The following is a 13144-nucleotide window of genomic DNA, read 5'->3' as shown; positions in this document are numbered from 1 at the left end:
TGTGGCCAAAAGAACAGGAGACCAGGCTGGGGGGTGGGGTGTCTAGAGCTGCCCCCCACAACCCAGCCCCCACCCTGGGGTTCCAGTTTCAACTCTGCCAGTAACCCACTGTGGGACTCTGAGCAGCCCACCCTGACACCAGGTGACTCATTCATAAAACAGAGGGTTTGAGCAGTTTCCAAGTAGAACTCTTTTTTTCAAACAAAACTTTTCTCAGGATGAGGGGGGCGGGGAGTAAAAATGGTAGGGAAAAAAAAAAAAACTAAATGTCATCCAAGTAAAATAGCACAAAGGAGTGAAATGGTAGCCACAACGCGCATCATGTTGAGATGACAACACCTCTATGAGAATTCTCCATCATCCCAAGGAAAGCTCTTCGGTCATCTGAAAATCCAGAGCTACTATAACACAATCAGCAGGAGACTATGGTTCATGTGTCGTGAGGATGAGATGGGCTAAGGCCACACAGCCTGTGAAGTGCCCGGGCAGAAGGGACCCCCAGGAGGCAGCCAGAAGGACAAAAACAGCCGAGAATCACAAACTCGATTCTTCTTCCCCAGAGGTCACCAAGCCACCATCCCACACAAGTCTTCAAGATTGTTGTAAATCTCAGCATCAACAGGTGAGCTCAAAGCAAGTACCTCAGAAGAGTCTTCCAAAGAGTTTATATGAACACAGTCCCCACAGAAATACAGATTATTATTGTATTAAAAAATAAATGAAAGAAGAGTCGAGACTGAGATTCTCCCAAGCTTTTTAAATTACCCTATGCCCATCCTTACTGAAGCAACCGCCAAATCCTATTGACATCAGGGAGGACAGGAGATAACGTTCAAGAAAAAGGGCCCCTTTCCTCTTGTTTAAGGGCTGAGTTTATCGTGATGTCAGCAAAAGTGATGTTTTGAATTGTGTCCAAAAAGTTTATGTTAAAGTCAGTCCTAACCCAGAAGAAAACAGATGTAGTCAGTTACGATGAGCTCACACTGGAGTAGGGAGAGCCCTTCACCCACTGTGACGGGTCTTCCTACAAGACGGCCAAGTGTCAAGACAGAGACACATAGCGAGAACACGGAGCGACGGCAAAGCCGGAGGCCAGAGCAGTGCACAGCTGCAAGCCACGGAATGCCGACGACTGCCAGCAAGCCACCAGGGGCCAGAGAAGCGAGGAGGGGCGCTTCAGAGGGAGCATGGCCCTGCCGACACCTTGAATTCAGGCTTCCCGTCTCCAGACAGCAAGACAATAATTTCTGTCATTTTAAGTCATCCAGCTGGTGGTATACTCTGTTAGAGCAGCCCAAGCAAATTAATACAGGATCCCATTCTCCTGGCTGTAAAAGCAGCAAGAAATACTTGAAACACCCGGTAATAAGAAAGAGATGGGCACACGTCCTTAGCCCCCCATCTGTGGCTTCCTCCCAGGCCCCGCTGCCCACCTACCTGATGCACGCAGATGTTGCACTTGTCGCAGAACACCATCTCGTTGCCGTCCTCACCATCAGGTGACTGGCAGACGTCACAGACGACATCTTCGTCATACTCGATCCCCAGACCTTCCTCAGTCTCAATTGCATGGTTCATGTTGTCATAGCACCGCTGTTCAAATTCCTCCAGGACCCTCTCCATGGTGTATTCATCTAACTCGGGCATTCCTGGAGGAAAAATGCCGCAAACCTACTTTGATAAATCCATGAGTAAATATTATAATATTAGTTATACTAACGAATTCACAATGAATAAATAAATGTATCCTGAGTGTCCTAAATATTATCTGTTGAACATCTCTCTGACCCTTTCAAGGAAGGATCTTTAAATTAAAAGGGAGAAAGACATATCCACACAACAGTTTGTTCTTTATGGTCAGGTACTGAAGACACAGCACTGGAAGGTAGAAAAGTGAAAGATAAATCCCAGAAGTGCTCAAGGATGTTAAGTATTGAATACATTAGACTGTCATTTCATTACTATATTATATATAACCACCAGCATATAACAGACTTCAAAACCATGACCACATAGTGTGGCTTGGTTAGTTTTTCAAAAAACATTCCATTTTTTCAATGGAATGGAATGTTTAAAATGGTGCTGAGAACAGATTTCACTGTGAATACTCAAATGCTTTTACCTGGTTTATCCCTCCTCATCCTCTGAATTTACTAGTTGAGATGCATAAGCTAATCAGACCCATGAAAGACAGAAATACAAGCAATTTGAAGCAAAGAAGACAGCTCCTTATGAAGCAAATAAAATGCACTCTTCTGCAAGAAATGACCGAACTAAACTGCCGGCGGCCCCCGTGGTTGCACCCGGCGGTGGGTGCGGCTTATTCTCTTCCATTTGTGGGTGTGTCCAGACTTCCTACGACGAAAACACTCATGCAAGAAAGAAAAAACGGGCTGTAAAAAGTGGTCAAACACATCTAAGAAACAACAGAAATGCCGTCAGAGCCAACAACAACTCTTACGCATTACCATAAATTTAACTGACACTTCCAGTTTTTAAAAACTTGGAGAACACAACAGTGCTGGCACCACAGTTAGATAAGCCCTAATAAACACATATTCAAAAAAGCCACCTCTCATCTCAAACCCTATTTAATAACGAGATTGTTTCTGCGTGGCCAGACACTTTCATCTCAATTCTTCCTACCAGTTTTGAAAACATCACTGGCTTTGAAAATACAACCCTATACCCTATAATTAATTTTCACCATTAAAAAAAACAGTGAAAGCCAAGGTAGTCTTCAAGCATGTGTTCAGTATATGTTAGACAACTGCACCACTTATCCTGCCAAATCGTTCAGCACTGCCTCACTGTCCGACAGAGACCCAGCACTACCCCTTGCACCATCCACAGAAGCCCCCAGCCCCTGGCCGTCGGCCCCTCTGCCTTAACTCAGGACCCCCCCGCCAGTCTAGTGGCGTACAGGGGTTTCCACAAAGTCTATGAAGCTGAAACATAGTATTCTGTCCAAGAGGAAACTTCTGAACAGATTCTATAAAGCAACCTTGTCACCTACTAACAGTCTAGCCACTAATATCTAAAAGCAAGGACCATGAGGAACGAATCAGCTTTGTCAAAATTCCCAGCTCAGTCCACAGGGTCTTTCCCACTCAGGGGCTGGGGAGCAGAAGGCGCGGCGGCACCCGTCACACGCCAGGCCCCATGCGAGGCTCAGGGACCCACATAAACACAGTCTCAGTCCTGCAGGGCTTTGAAATCCATCCACCATTTCATACATACTTACATAAGCTAGGCTGCAAAGAGCTTGTGCCACCACTTCCCGACCTCGACCTCCAGCACAAAGCTAATTAATCCTCACAGTCTCTCGTAGGGAACCCAGACTGGGCCTCACTGACTTGCCGTCTCCACACACTCCAGGCAACTCTTAGCAATCAGAAGTGGCGTGTAAGCCGAGACCCAAGTGTCATCCTGGTGGTGACACAAGGAGATGCGAGCAAAGGCGGTACAGGAGCCCTGAGCTGCACACACACAAGAACTGACTGATGTGTAGACAGTTAGATCGCGATGGGCACGACACCCACGCTAACGTGGGGCTTCACCCAGGGAAAGCCAGGACAGACAAATGGAGCGCTCGGGTTTAGCAAAAGACTTCAGGGGATGGCTGAAGTGAAAGCACAAGCGCTACGTCTGGAAATCGGTGCGCTTGGCTGGAGTGGAGTCTACTGTGAGAAACAGCAGGTCAGCGCTGAAGAAGCGATCCGAAGAGCTCAGCCTCCCTAGTTTCCTGGAGGTAAGGAAGTGGCGGGTTCGGGGCTGTAGGTCAGGGTGGGAACCAGGAGCCCTGCTCCTCCCCTCCTCACAGCCCTCCTCAGCCCACCACTCGTCCAGGGAGCACACGCAGACTCGACGGCGCCCCCAGGTGGTGAGGAGCTTCTCCCCTCACCTGCAGGCCTCTACTCATCCTGTACACAAGGCCACAGAGCCCTCTCTCACCCATCTCCTTAAACTCCTCGTTGGTCAGTTCCAGCCACGCGGCGTCCATGTCGTTGAGATCGTAACGACACACACTGTCGGCCAGTGTGCGGATGTCAACGTAGCCCAGCTCCGGAGGCTCGGAGCCTGACGAGACAATGTATTTCTTGGGCCTGATGAACATGAGGGATTTCTCTTCAGATACGACCCTGGTTAAGAAGAAAACAAGGCAGTGGGGTTACCCTTCCTGCCACAAGGAAGCAAGTCTGTCTGTCAGAAGGCCCCAGGCGAGCTTCCACCTCTGACCCTCAAACCCCAGGTCACCACCTGGTTAAGAGAGTTAACACCCTAACATCACTGCTAATAAAATACAGTAGAGTCATTAAAGCCCCTAAAATAAAACTAGATGTCAAGTGACAAAACTACCGAAGTTGTCACCACCAGCTTCTTCCGTGTGGCTTCCCAGGACCCTGCGTGCCTGCCGCCATCTGACAGCAGCGCACACACACAAGAATGCACCCCGCCCTAAGTGTCAAGGGTTAACGACTGATCCCCCTCCACAATCCAGGCCTGCCCGCCCCTGCTGGAGACCACCAAGCACGGGGTTCTCTGGGACACAGAAGAGACAGGAGCAGCCACACAGACAGCGGGTACAGCGGCGCGCTGGGGAGCCGAGGGAGGAACCATCCCCTCCAGGGCTAAAACTCGGGCCTCGGCCATCTCCAGGCAGCCTGAGAATCAGAGTCCCGGCCAAGTTAGGGACACTCCCAACACACACCTGGGATCCCAGGAGAGAAGGCAAGGTCCCTCTGCTCCTCATACTTCCACCTGTGAACACCTGGAGAACTGCTGCCCTCACACCCGCTCAGGAGAAAGACAGCACGTGAGAAGGTCCAGCCACTGCTGACCAGAGACCATGGCGGCCCAAGAGCCGCTCACATCCACACCATCCCTCCACCTCCAGGTCTCAGGGCGCCGGCAGTTTGCATTTATACCCAGCTGTCCAAGGAGTCCGTCATAGTTCCATCACCCTTATAATACCAGAGTGACTTTATCTATTAATATATGACATTGAGATAGGCAAATTTAAGGGAGTTTTTCCTCCTACTCAACTAAGGGCAGGGTTTCAGGTGAAAACTTCCACAAGCTGTGTGGGTGTTTACTTGTCCTTTGCTGGGCTCAGAATGCCTGGGACTGGGGATGCCAGCGCTGAGCAGTTAGGTGGTGCTGTGCCCCAGGGGTGGGTGAAACCTAAAGAGCCCAGGGAACATTCCACTCACTTCCCAGACGGCAGTCCGGCCTGGGAGGGTCATTTAATCCTGTGCACTTATGGGGACATTTGTCCCAGGGACCCCTAACCCAATAATCAGGCTCGATCATCTCAAGCGCCTGAGGCCATGATGGGGGCGAGGGCTGAGGGTAAACTCAGGCCACACTCAGTGATGGTGAAAGAGGACGTTTCGCAAAGCAGGGAACTGAGGTGGCGGTGAAGTCGGGCGCTCTCTCCCTGTGAGCAGCCTCGGACAGGTGAGCAAACAAGCCCAGCTTCATGCTGAGGCAGGTCATCAAAGCCTGACCCTCAAAACCTTTCAGGGGAAAAGTGGTTTGGAAGTAAAATCCAAAGAAAGTCTCTAACAACATGTGGGCAAAGTTTATCCAGGGAGAACTCTAAGGTCCCATCCACATAGCCCTAACCTGACAGGACTGCTCACCCCCGTCCTCCCCCAGAGGTGGCGCTGACCCAGCAGGACGACAGGCAGACACCCCTCCCCAGGAGAGCGGCCTCCAGAAGAGGGAGCCACTGTGCCTACATCCAGGCGTCCCCCCCCCACCCCCCACTTCCCAGGAAGTCCTGGAATTTACCTTCCTCTCGAGGAGAGCAGCACCTTCCAAGGTGGAGGCCCACAGCACCACCTGCGGACCCGAGGCGTGTTTCTACCACCTTTCTTATTCCCCCAGAAGCCCTACTGCTAACTCCACACTGCTCCCCACAGCCGGCTGGCTGGCAGGGCAGTAAGACCGTTGGTGGGGGAGGGGTGGCCCCTCTCCAAGGTACGTCTACCTGGCCACAGGCTGAGGGATGGTCCCAGGGCTCACTGGCACCTGGACCCCTTTCTCCCACTCCTGTCTCCAGGGATCCGCCAGCACGTAGTACTCGTCCGGGTTCAGCTGGTAGGAGTCATGGAGCTTCATGGCAGTGATCAGGTCTGTCCTAAACACCTGGACAGGGAGAGCAAAGGGTCACTGACACTGGGTATTTGCATTCTTCTTCAGAGCACTGGCAGCTGCAGGGTAACCATGGTACTGCCATGTAACCAGGTCACTGTTTCAACAGAGAACCAGTCCACCTACTGAGGAAACCCCTGGGCCTGCCAATACCCTGGGCCGTGCTTAGGATGGGAGCGGCAGAAGCTCAATGCCCTCACTCCCTCCCTGGCTCTGCGAGACGGCCACGTCTGCACCAGCAACGACACAAGAGCCTCAGTGTCCTCCCTGGGAAACTGCTAAGAGACTCCCAAGTCAGCAAGCAGGCTGCTGAAGACGCGTGCCTAAAAACCCCTGGAGGGAGTCATTCCACTCAAGGGCAACTTCCTGGTAAATGTTTAAGAACTAGAACTCCACTAACCATGTAACAACACCAAGCCAAAACCCAGGGCCACCAGGGCTTCTGTTCCCACCCTCAGGCTGCCTCCACCCAGCCCCTGCCCGCTGGGCATCAGAGCTTCCAGCAAGGTGTCTGGAAGGGCAGGTTTTGGGTGGTCAATACCAGGAAGAGCAAAGGCTGCAAAAATCTAGGAGAGAAGCAACGACAGACCAGTGGAGTCCAGGCAGAAATGAGCTTGTAAAGAATGTGTTTGCACTCCTTCACCTAGTGTAACTTCTGCTAGGTAAGCAGCATTTGTCAGGGAAGGAGAGGATGAGGAGAGAAAAAGAAGAAAGCAAGCTACCACCCTCTCCTCACCCTGCCAAAAACAGACCACAAGACTCCAAGGTACCCTCTGCCAAGAGAGCACCTCAGTGCCTCACAGCAGGTCAAGGAGGGACCAACCACAAAAGGAGTCCCCTCACGCCTGCTGCTCCTGATGGAGACTTCCCACCAGGGCCTTGCCTCAGTCCACTCGGGTCTCAGAGCTACAAGAGGAAGTGCTGACCCTGGCATTAGCACCACCCCAAGTTGTATTTGGCACGAAGTAAGCCTGCATCTGTAAGCTACTCTGTTTACACAAGTCACAATGCTGAACTCTCTCTTCTTGGGACAGGGAGTTCTTTCTTGTGCTGCGAAGTACGGTTCACATTATATGCCTGCTAATAGGTCCATATTTGTTTTTCCTGGTGACTTTTCAGGTTGGTGATCACTTTAATAAACGTCACCATAATAAAGTCTGAGGCAGGGTCTGAATAAAAGGGCCGTGTCTCCAGCCTGCCATTTTGGATCTGGACTTTCCCCCTGTATGTCACTGAAGTCCCAGGAACTGGCAGGAACCTGGCTGCGCACCTTCCACAAAAGCACAAGTGAGACCAGGGGCCCATGCCCCAGGGGCGTGAACTGTCAGCCACGCCCTCCCCAGCCCTAAAGAGAGAAGTCCTTTCAAGTCTCAGCTCTACATCTTCAGGAGGCAAATTAGTTAAAAACATATTCCAACAAGTCTGATAAGTATCAGTGTTAATAAGGGAATCTGCCAAAGAAGAAAAAAAATTCAAACTGAAGCAACAAGAAGAGAAAAGGCAGTTACCCCACTCTTTCTGCACTAGAGACTCGGGAGAGGGTGCTCAAGACTGAGGCAGATGCCCTCAAACGGACTTGATATCAGAGGTCCCCAGCAGCGCTGAACCTCAGCACTTCAAGTAGGAAGTCATTTCAACTCAGAAACTTAAAAAAAACAACAACAACCTGGAACAAAACGCAGGTCAGGGCCAAGGCCAGCACCACCCAGACTGCCCAGCGCCGACACCGGGAGGGCTTCCAGCAATGGGGACCGGTGCTCTCACACAGGGACCAGCTGCCTACAGAGCATGTCCGACTGAGCCCACCAGGCTCCTGTCCATGGGATTTTTCAGTCAAAAATACTGAACAATATAATTAATAACAGCTAACAGGTACTGAGCACAATTTACCTCTGTGTATTAATCCACTGAATCCTCATAAGGATCCTGTAAGGTGAACACCTGCATTATCCCCATCTTACAGATTTGGAAACTGAGGAACAGAGGGGTTACATAACTTACCCAAGAACGCACTGACATCAGTATCAACAATCAGGTGTGTGTGTCAACCATATGCACTCACACACACACACACGCAGGACATGCACAGTCACACCAGCACTCAGAAATTACCTCTGAAGGCTTTCGATCTTCAGGTCTGGAGCAGGAACTTCTCCTGTGCTGGGATCGGGAATTCTGGGACCAGGTAGTCGACAGGCCTAAAGACACAAATGTCCCAAGAAAAGCAATCAATCAGAGGTACACAAACCACTGAGTGTTCGCAGCAAGGCGCCCTCAGTGCCACCCCAGGAGACCGCCAGTGCCCCGCCGAGCTCTCCCCTCTCCCCAAGAGCTCCTCCACTCCCACACTCACTTCCCACAGCAAGCCAGCAAGACCACTCCGCAGCCAGTGGTCAGGGCCGCTGCATCACAGCACACTCTCAGAGGGAAGAGGCGCTCAAGCGCACCATGCAGCTGGTGCCTTCATCCATAAGCCCGCACTTCTTCAGAGGTTCAGAGTCTCACAGTGGTATATATAAATCCAGAAGCTTTTAAAAAAACTTTCAGGAACTTTTTAAACGCTAACAGCATTGTGCTATATCCTAAACCCATACCCTAAAACATTAGGAAAAAAGTTCTGACTCCACAAACGAACTTAGCAATTCCTACAATAGGAAAACTCCGACCTGCCACAGACTAGGGGCTGCGGCCAAATCACCTTTAAAATTGCCTGCCCCCCTATCCCAGAAAATGCCTGCCAGCATCGGCCCTTCTCTGAGTTCGGAGGACAGGATGCTCTTATCCCATCATGTGGCCCCTTCCCCCGCTAAATCATGGAAATGGGGAGCTCCACCAGGCCGCCTATGTCTCCTTAATGCCACAATGTCTGAGTTCCTCTTGCTCCGGATGTTCTTCCCCGGGGAGGGCTCGTCTACACCCATAGTCTCACCTGGGAGACTGTCAGACCAGCATTCCCACACTAGTGTCCCTCCCAAGCGCCAGGTCCATGCTCCCCTCTTCGGATCAGACATCACGCAAGCCCTGGGTGTTCCTAAGGTGGGTCAACTCAGCACTACAGTAACTGGGCTCAATATTTTATTCAACCCTGTTTTTCTTCTTCTTCTATTCAAGAGTCATTCTAAACTCTCCTAACTCGGGACACATCCAATTAATGGCCGAGTAGAATGCAGCTGCCCAGGACCTCAGCACCTCAGCCCCTCTTCTCCACCTGTCACTGCCTCCTGTCTCTGGATGCTGTATCACTGCCTGAGATCCAAAACCACCCTAACTACCTGCAGTGTGTCTAGCTTCCTAATAACTCTCCTCCCTGTTGAACAGACTGTAGCATTTCCCATAAATTAACACCACTCCCCCTCCCCCCGAAATAATAGCTAAAACCTGAGGGGGACTGCCATTCTATCAACAAAGTCACTTTTCACTCAAACAGGAAACTCTTATCTCTACAGATTCCAGAGACAAGGGACACAATCAAAGCACCCTTAAGACCTTGGGGATATAAAGAAACAGATTCTGCATGTAAGCCTATCATCAGATTTGCCATGACGGAGACTAAGGGGATTGCCAAGCGTCCCTCAACAGGCAAAAGCACTACCGCTGATGACCAGTCCTGAGCTTGTTTATTGGGTCAACTGACTGTGCGGTTAGGCCAGCAGAACAGATTTCCTACCAGTAATCCTACTGAGTGGTTCAGTCTTAGACTCTTGAATGAACAAGAAAGTTTCAATCCCACACTGAAAGGAATATTCTGGGCATACTGGGGTAAGTCTGACTTGCATGAAGTTCTAAATCTGGTCATTATTGGAAAAAGGAAGACAGAAACCAAATTAGGAACCCAGAGAGGAAGGCGGCTGGGCAGCTCACAGTCTCTAGACAGGCCTGTCTTGCCCCCTCTGATCCTTGGGCCCACCCTCCAGCAGCCCAGCCAGTCTGCACAAGCAGACTCGATGGACTGCCCAGGAGCCCGGGGAGGGGCAGAGACGTAGGGCGCAGAGGGGTGGCCCCTCTACTGCAAATCGCTATCTGAAGTGTTAGGGACAACCTCCAGGCTGGTTCTCAAGGTTCCACGCAGCTGGCACAGAACTCAGTCCAAGGAATGGTGATCATTTTGAAACTTTTCCTAGGACTGCTTTCACATTCTTGAAAAATGTTGCCTGTTTTTAAAAACAGATATTCAAAACTGCTACAAATTTGGCATCTAATTCTATTACCCAAGAGAAAGACTGGTCCACCCAGAAATAGTCTGTCTCTCCTCCTTTTAATTTGCCTAATGCAAAAGGAGGAAGAGAAAAACTAATATTAAACTCACCTTGCAGAAAGGGCAAGATTGGGGTGAAAGCTAAGCTTAAATTATCACCGACATAAGGAATGTTCTTAGTTTACTTATAAAGCCAAAAACCAGAAACCATCCAAATAGCAGCATATCCATACCATGGGGTACTATCTGGCATTAAAAAAGAATGAGCTGTTGATACATACAACATGGATAAATGTGGTAATAATTATGTGGAGTGAAAAATGCCAGATAAAAAGAGTACATATTATTCCATTTATATAAAACTCTGGAAAATATAAACTAATCTATAGTGACAGAAAGTAGATCAGAGGTTAACTAGGGAAAGAGGGAAGGGAAGGATTCTCTTCAGTTTTATGATTTCATGGGTGTAAACATGTCAACATGTATGTGTGAGCAGAAAATAACTGATGATTTTCTGCCATCCATTTAGAATAAAGGAGAAGAAAATGCTCCGTTTTACTCTATGCAGGTGGTCTGTACTGAACCTAGACTTGGCTCAACAGTGAGAAGCAGCTGGTCCCTCCCTCCCTCGTCCAGCAGCAGATACTTGTTGCTCCCTCTAATTCACTTTAAAACTATGTAATAAGTATTTACAACATACAGTTCACCTAACGAAGTCAGTGCTATGCACACGGCAGATTCTTAATGTTTTAAAAAATGTCTTTAAGTAGCCAAAAATACAGTGTCGCTGTTCAGGACTATAACTCAAGAACGGAAGGTGGCAGGTACTAAGAACGTACCGCTGTTTTACCTATTAGAAGATAGGCTTTTGAGCGCAAGGAAAATGAGGTCATGGAAAATAAAGCACTAATGCCTTTAAAGACAGTGTGGTGGGGCCACTGCTTCCTGACCAGAACATATCTCCATCTACAAAGTCCACAGGAGCCTCCAAGCAATGCCTGATGTCCCTACACGAGTTCTCTCTCAGCCACACTCTGGTTCCTCCCAGACCATGATCCAAGCAGAAGAATTCACACTCATTTTTAATTTTAAAAAGTTATGATATAGAACTTTTTAAGTATGTTGGGTTAAAAAAAAAAATCAGTATTTCTAACACGAAAGGACTAGGAGACAACGATTTACTCTACAGTAAAATACTGGCCACTCATTAGTCCTGAAAAGCCATGTGTAAGATTATGCTGGGTTAAATGCTATATTTTGTTTTTGTTTTCAGAGTGCTGACATTTACTGATAAGCTAAGAATATGGCAAGTAAATTTTCTTTTTTATTTTCTTGTTGCTTTCAAGAGAAGCGTTAGGAACTCTAAAAATTCGCAGTAACATTTAAAATTACTTACTGCCCATACACAAGATATTATTACCTAGAGTTAAGTCCACTCTACTGACAAGTGACTTTTAAATTCTTGACATGTACTTTTAGTATCAACAATTAATCTTATTAAACACGGAGAAGAATTAGCGAAAAATAAAGCCCTGCTTTGTTTTATTATCCCCATCTTCCCTTAAAACAGAAATGCAGGGGTGATGAAAGCGACAGAAGGCTCGCAGGTCGCAGCATCACGAGCATGATCCTGTGCGTGCTCTGCACTACTCACCCTGCTTTCTGGTTCTAGTCTGCATTTACCTTCAACACTGTCCTTCGAAATATAGTCATGCTGTCTTGCCCTAGATCCAATAAGGGGAAACCCCAAGAGTAAATCTACTGCATACTGCACACGCCTCCAACATCAGCCTTCCAGGTGGTGCAGCGCACGAAAGGCTCAGCAGAGACTGAATGGCAGGCAGCACAGCTGGGTGCTCACCCCACCACAAATGCAAAATACGAAAGAACCTCACCCCCGACCAAATGGTGCATCTCCTATCTCAGACCCCGCTTCTAGACCCTAAATCCCACGCTGGTGTTTTTAGGAGTGTTAAACCAGCTCAACAAAATGAGGTGCTTAGGACCAGCAAGTATGGAGCCCAGAGGGCCAGTCGATGTCACAACAGTGCAGACTGGAGAGAGCAAGGCGAGGCCAGCCCTGCACCAGTGAGGTGCTGCTGCGGAATGTCCAGTCTGAGAGAAGGGAACAGATTTAACACAGTGCCCATTTGCTTGCGCTGTGTGATAGAAGACCCGCCTCCCACACCACTGCTCCTTCTACCAGGGCCTGACCCCACACCTCCCACAGCCCAAGCCCCTTCCCTCCCAAAATGGCTTGTTAGCTCTGCAGTTTATCTTCCAAAGCACAAAGCTTGATGGGTGCGTGCTCAGAGCACTGGCCCAGGAATGTTTCAACATACCTGGGCCTTCAACCAACTGACACAAATGTTTTGTTTCATAGTCACCCAGCCCTTCTGTTAAGTCCAAGTCCATGTAGCAGATCAGGTGCTAGTTGCTCCTTGAGCTCAAGACGATGCTCTGCCCATCAATGTCGACAAGCCACAAGCTGGGTGTGAAAAGGGATAAAGCCATCTCCACGTGCCTAGAGGAGACACGCGTACTGCACATTCTGCAGTACTTGAGCCAAAATTCCCACATTTCAAGAATTCCTACACAACTCCTCAGTGTCCCAAGATTCAACTGATGGTGGGAAAGGAGCAAATTAAAGGTCCAGTCACACAGGAATAGAAGCGGAAGCAGAGTTACTAACCTTTATGCAAAAGAGAAACCACTGAGAAACCTCTGAAGACTTGTCATGAAGGAAACCAAGCACAGTCAAATAAACAAACAAACAAAAAAAGTGAAAGC

General features: G+C 49.0%; 1 protein-coding gene across 10 annotated transcripts in view; it reads right to left on the bottom strand.

Annotated features, from left to right (window-relative positions):
* JADE1 (jade family PHD finger 1) overlaps positions 1 to 13144 on the bottom strand; it is a 56253-nt gene that overhangs the window by 18787 nt on the left and 24322 nt on the right. For 9 of the 10 annotated variants that reach the window (XR_011467468.1, XM_070386521.1, XM_070386523.1 and 6 more), the window contains exons 3-6: positions 8272 to 8357; positions 5996 to 6153; positions 3955 to 4142; positions 1438 to 1649 (exon numbers count right to left, since the gene is read on the bottom strand). Coding sequence is in view for 9 of the 10 variants with exons in the window: in XM_070386521.1 (XP_070242622.1) it covers positions 1438 to 1649; positions 3955 to 4142; positions 5996 to 6153; positions 8272 to 8357 (644 nt within the window). In the remaining variant the exon portion in view is untranslated. Of the gene's footprint in view, positions 1 to 1437; positions 1650 to 3954; positions 4143 to 5796; positions 5972 to 5995; positions 6154 to 8271; positions 8358 to 13144 lie in introns of those variants that run through there. The other variant, XM_070386527.1, reaches the window with a different exon arrangement.

Source organism: Bos mutus, chromosome 17 (genome assembly GCF_027580195.1).
Source record: "Bos mutus isolate GX-2022 chromosome 17, NWIPB_WYAK_1.1, whole genome shotgun sequence".
Lineage (NCBI taxonomy): Eukaryota > Metazoa > Chordata > Mammalia > Artiodactyla > Bovidae > Bos > Bos mutus.
Note: the sequence above shows the minus strand (reverse complement) of the source record. Positions and strands in the feature narration are given on the sequence as shown.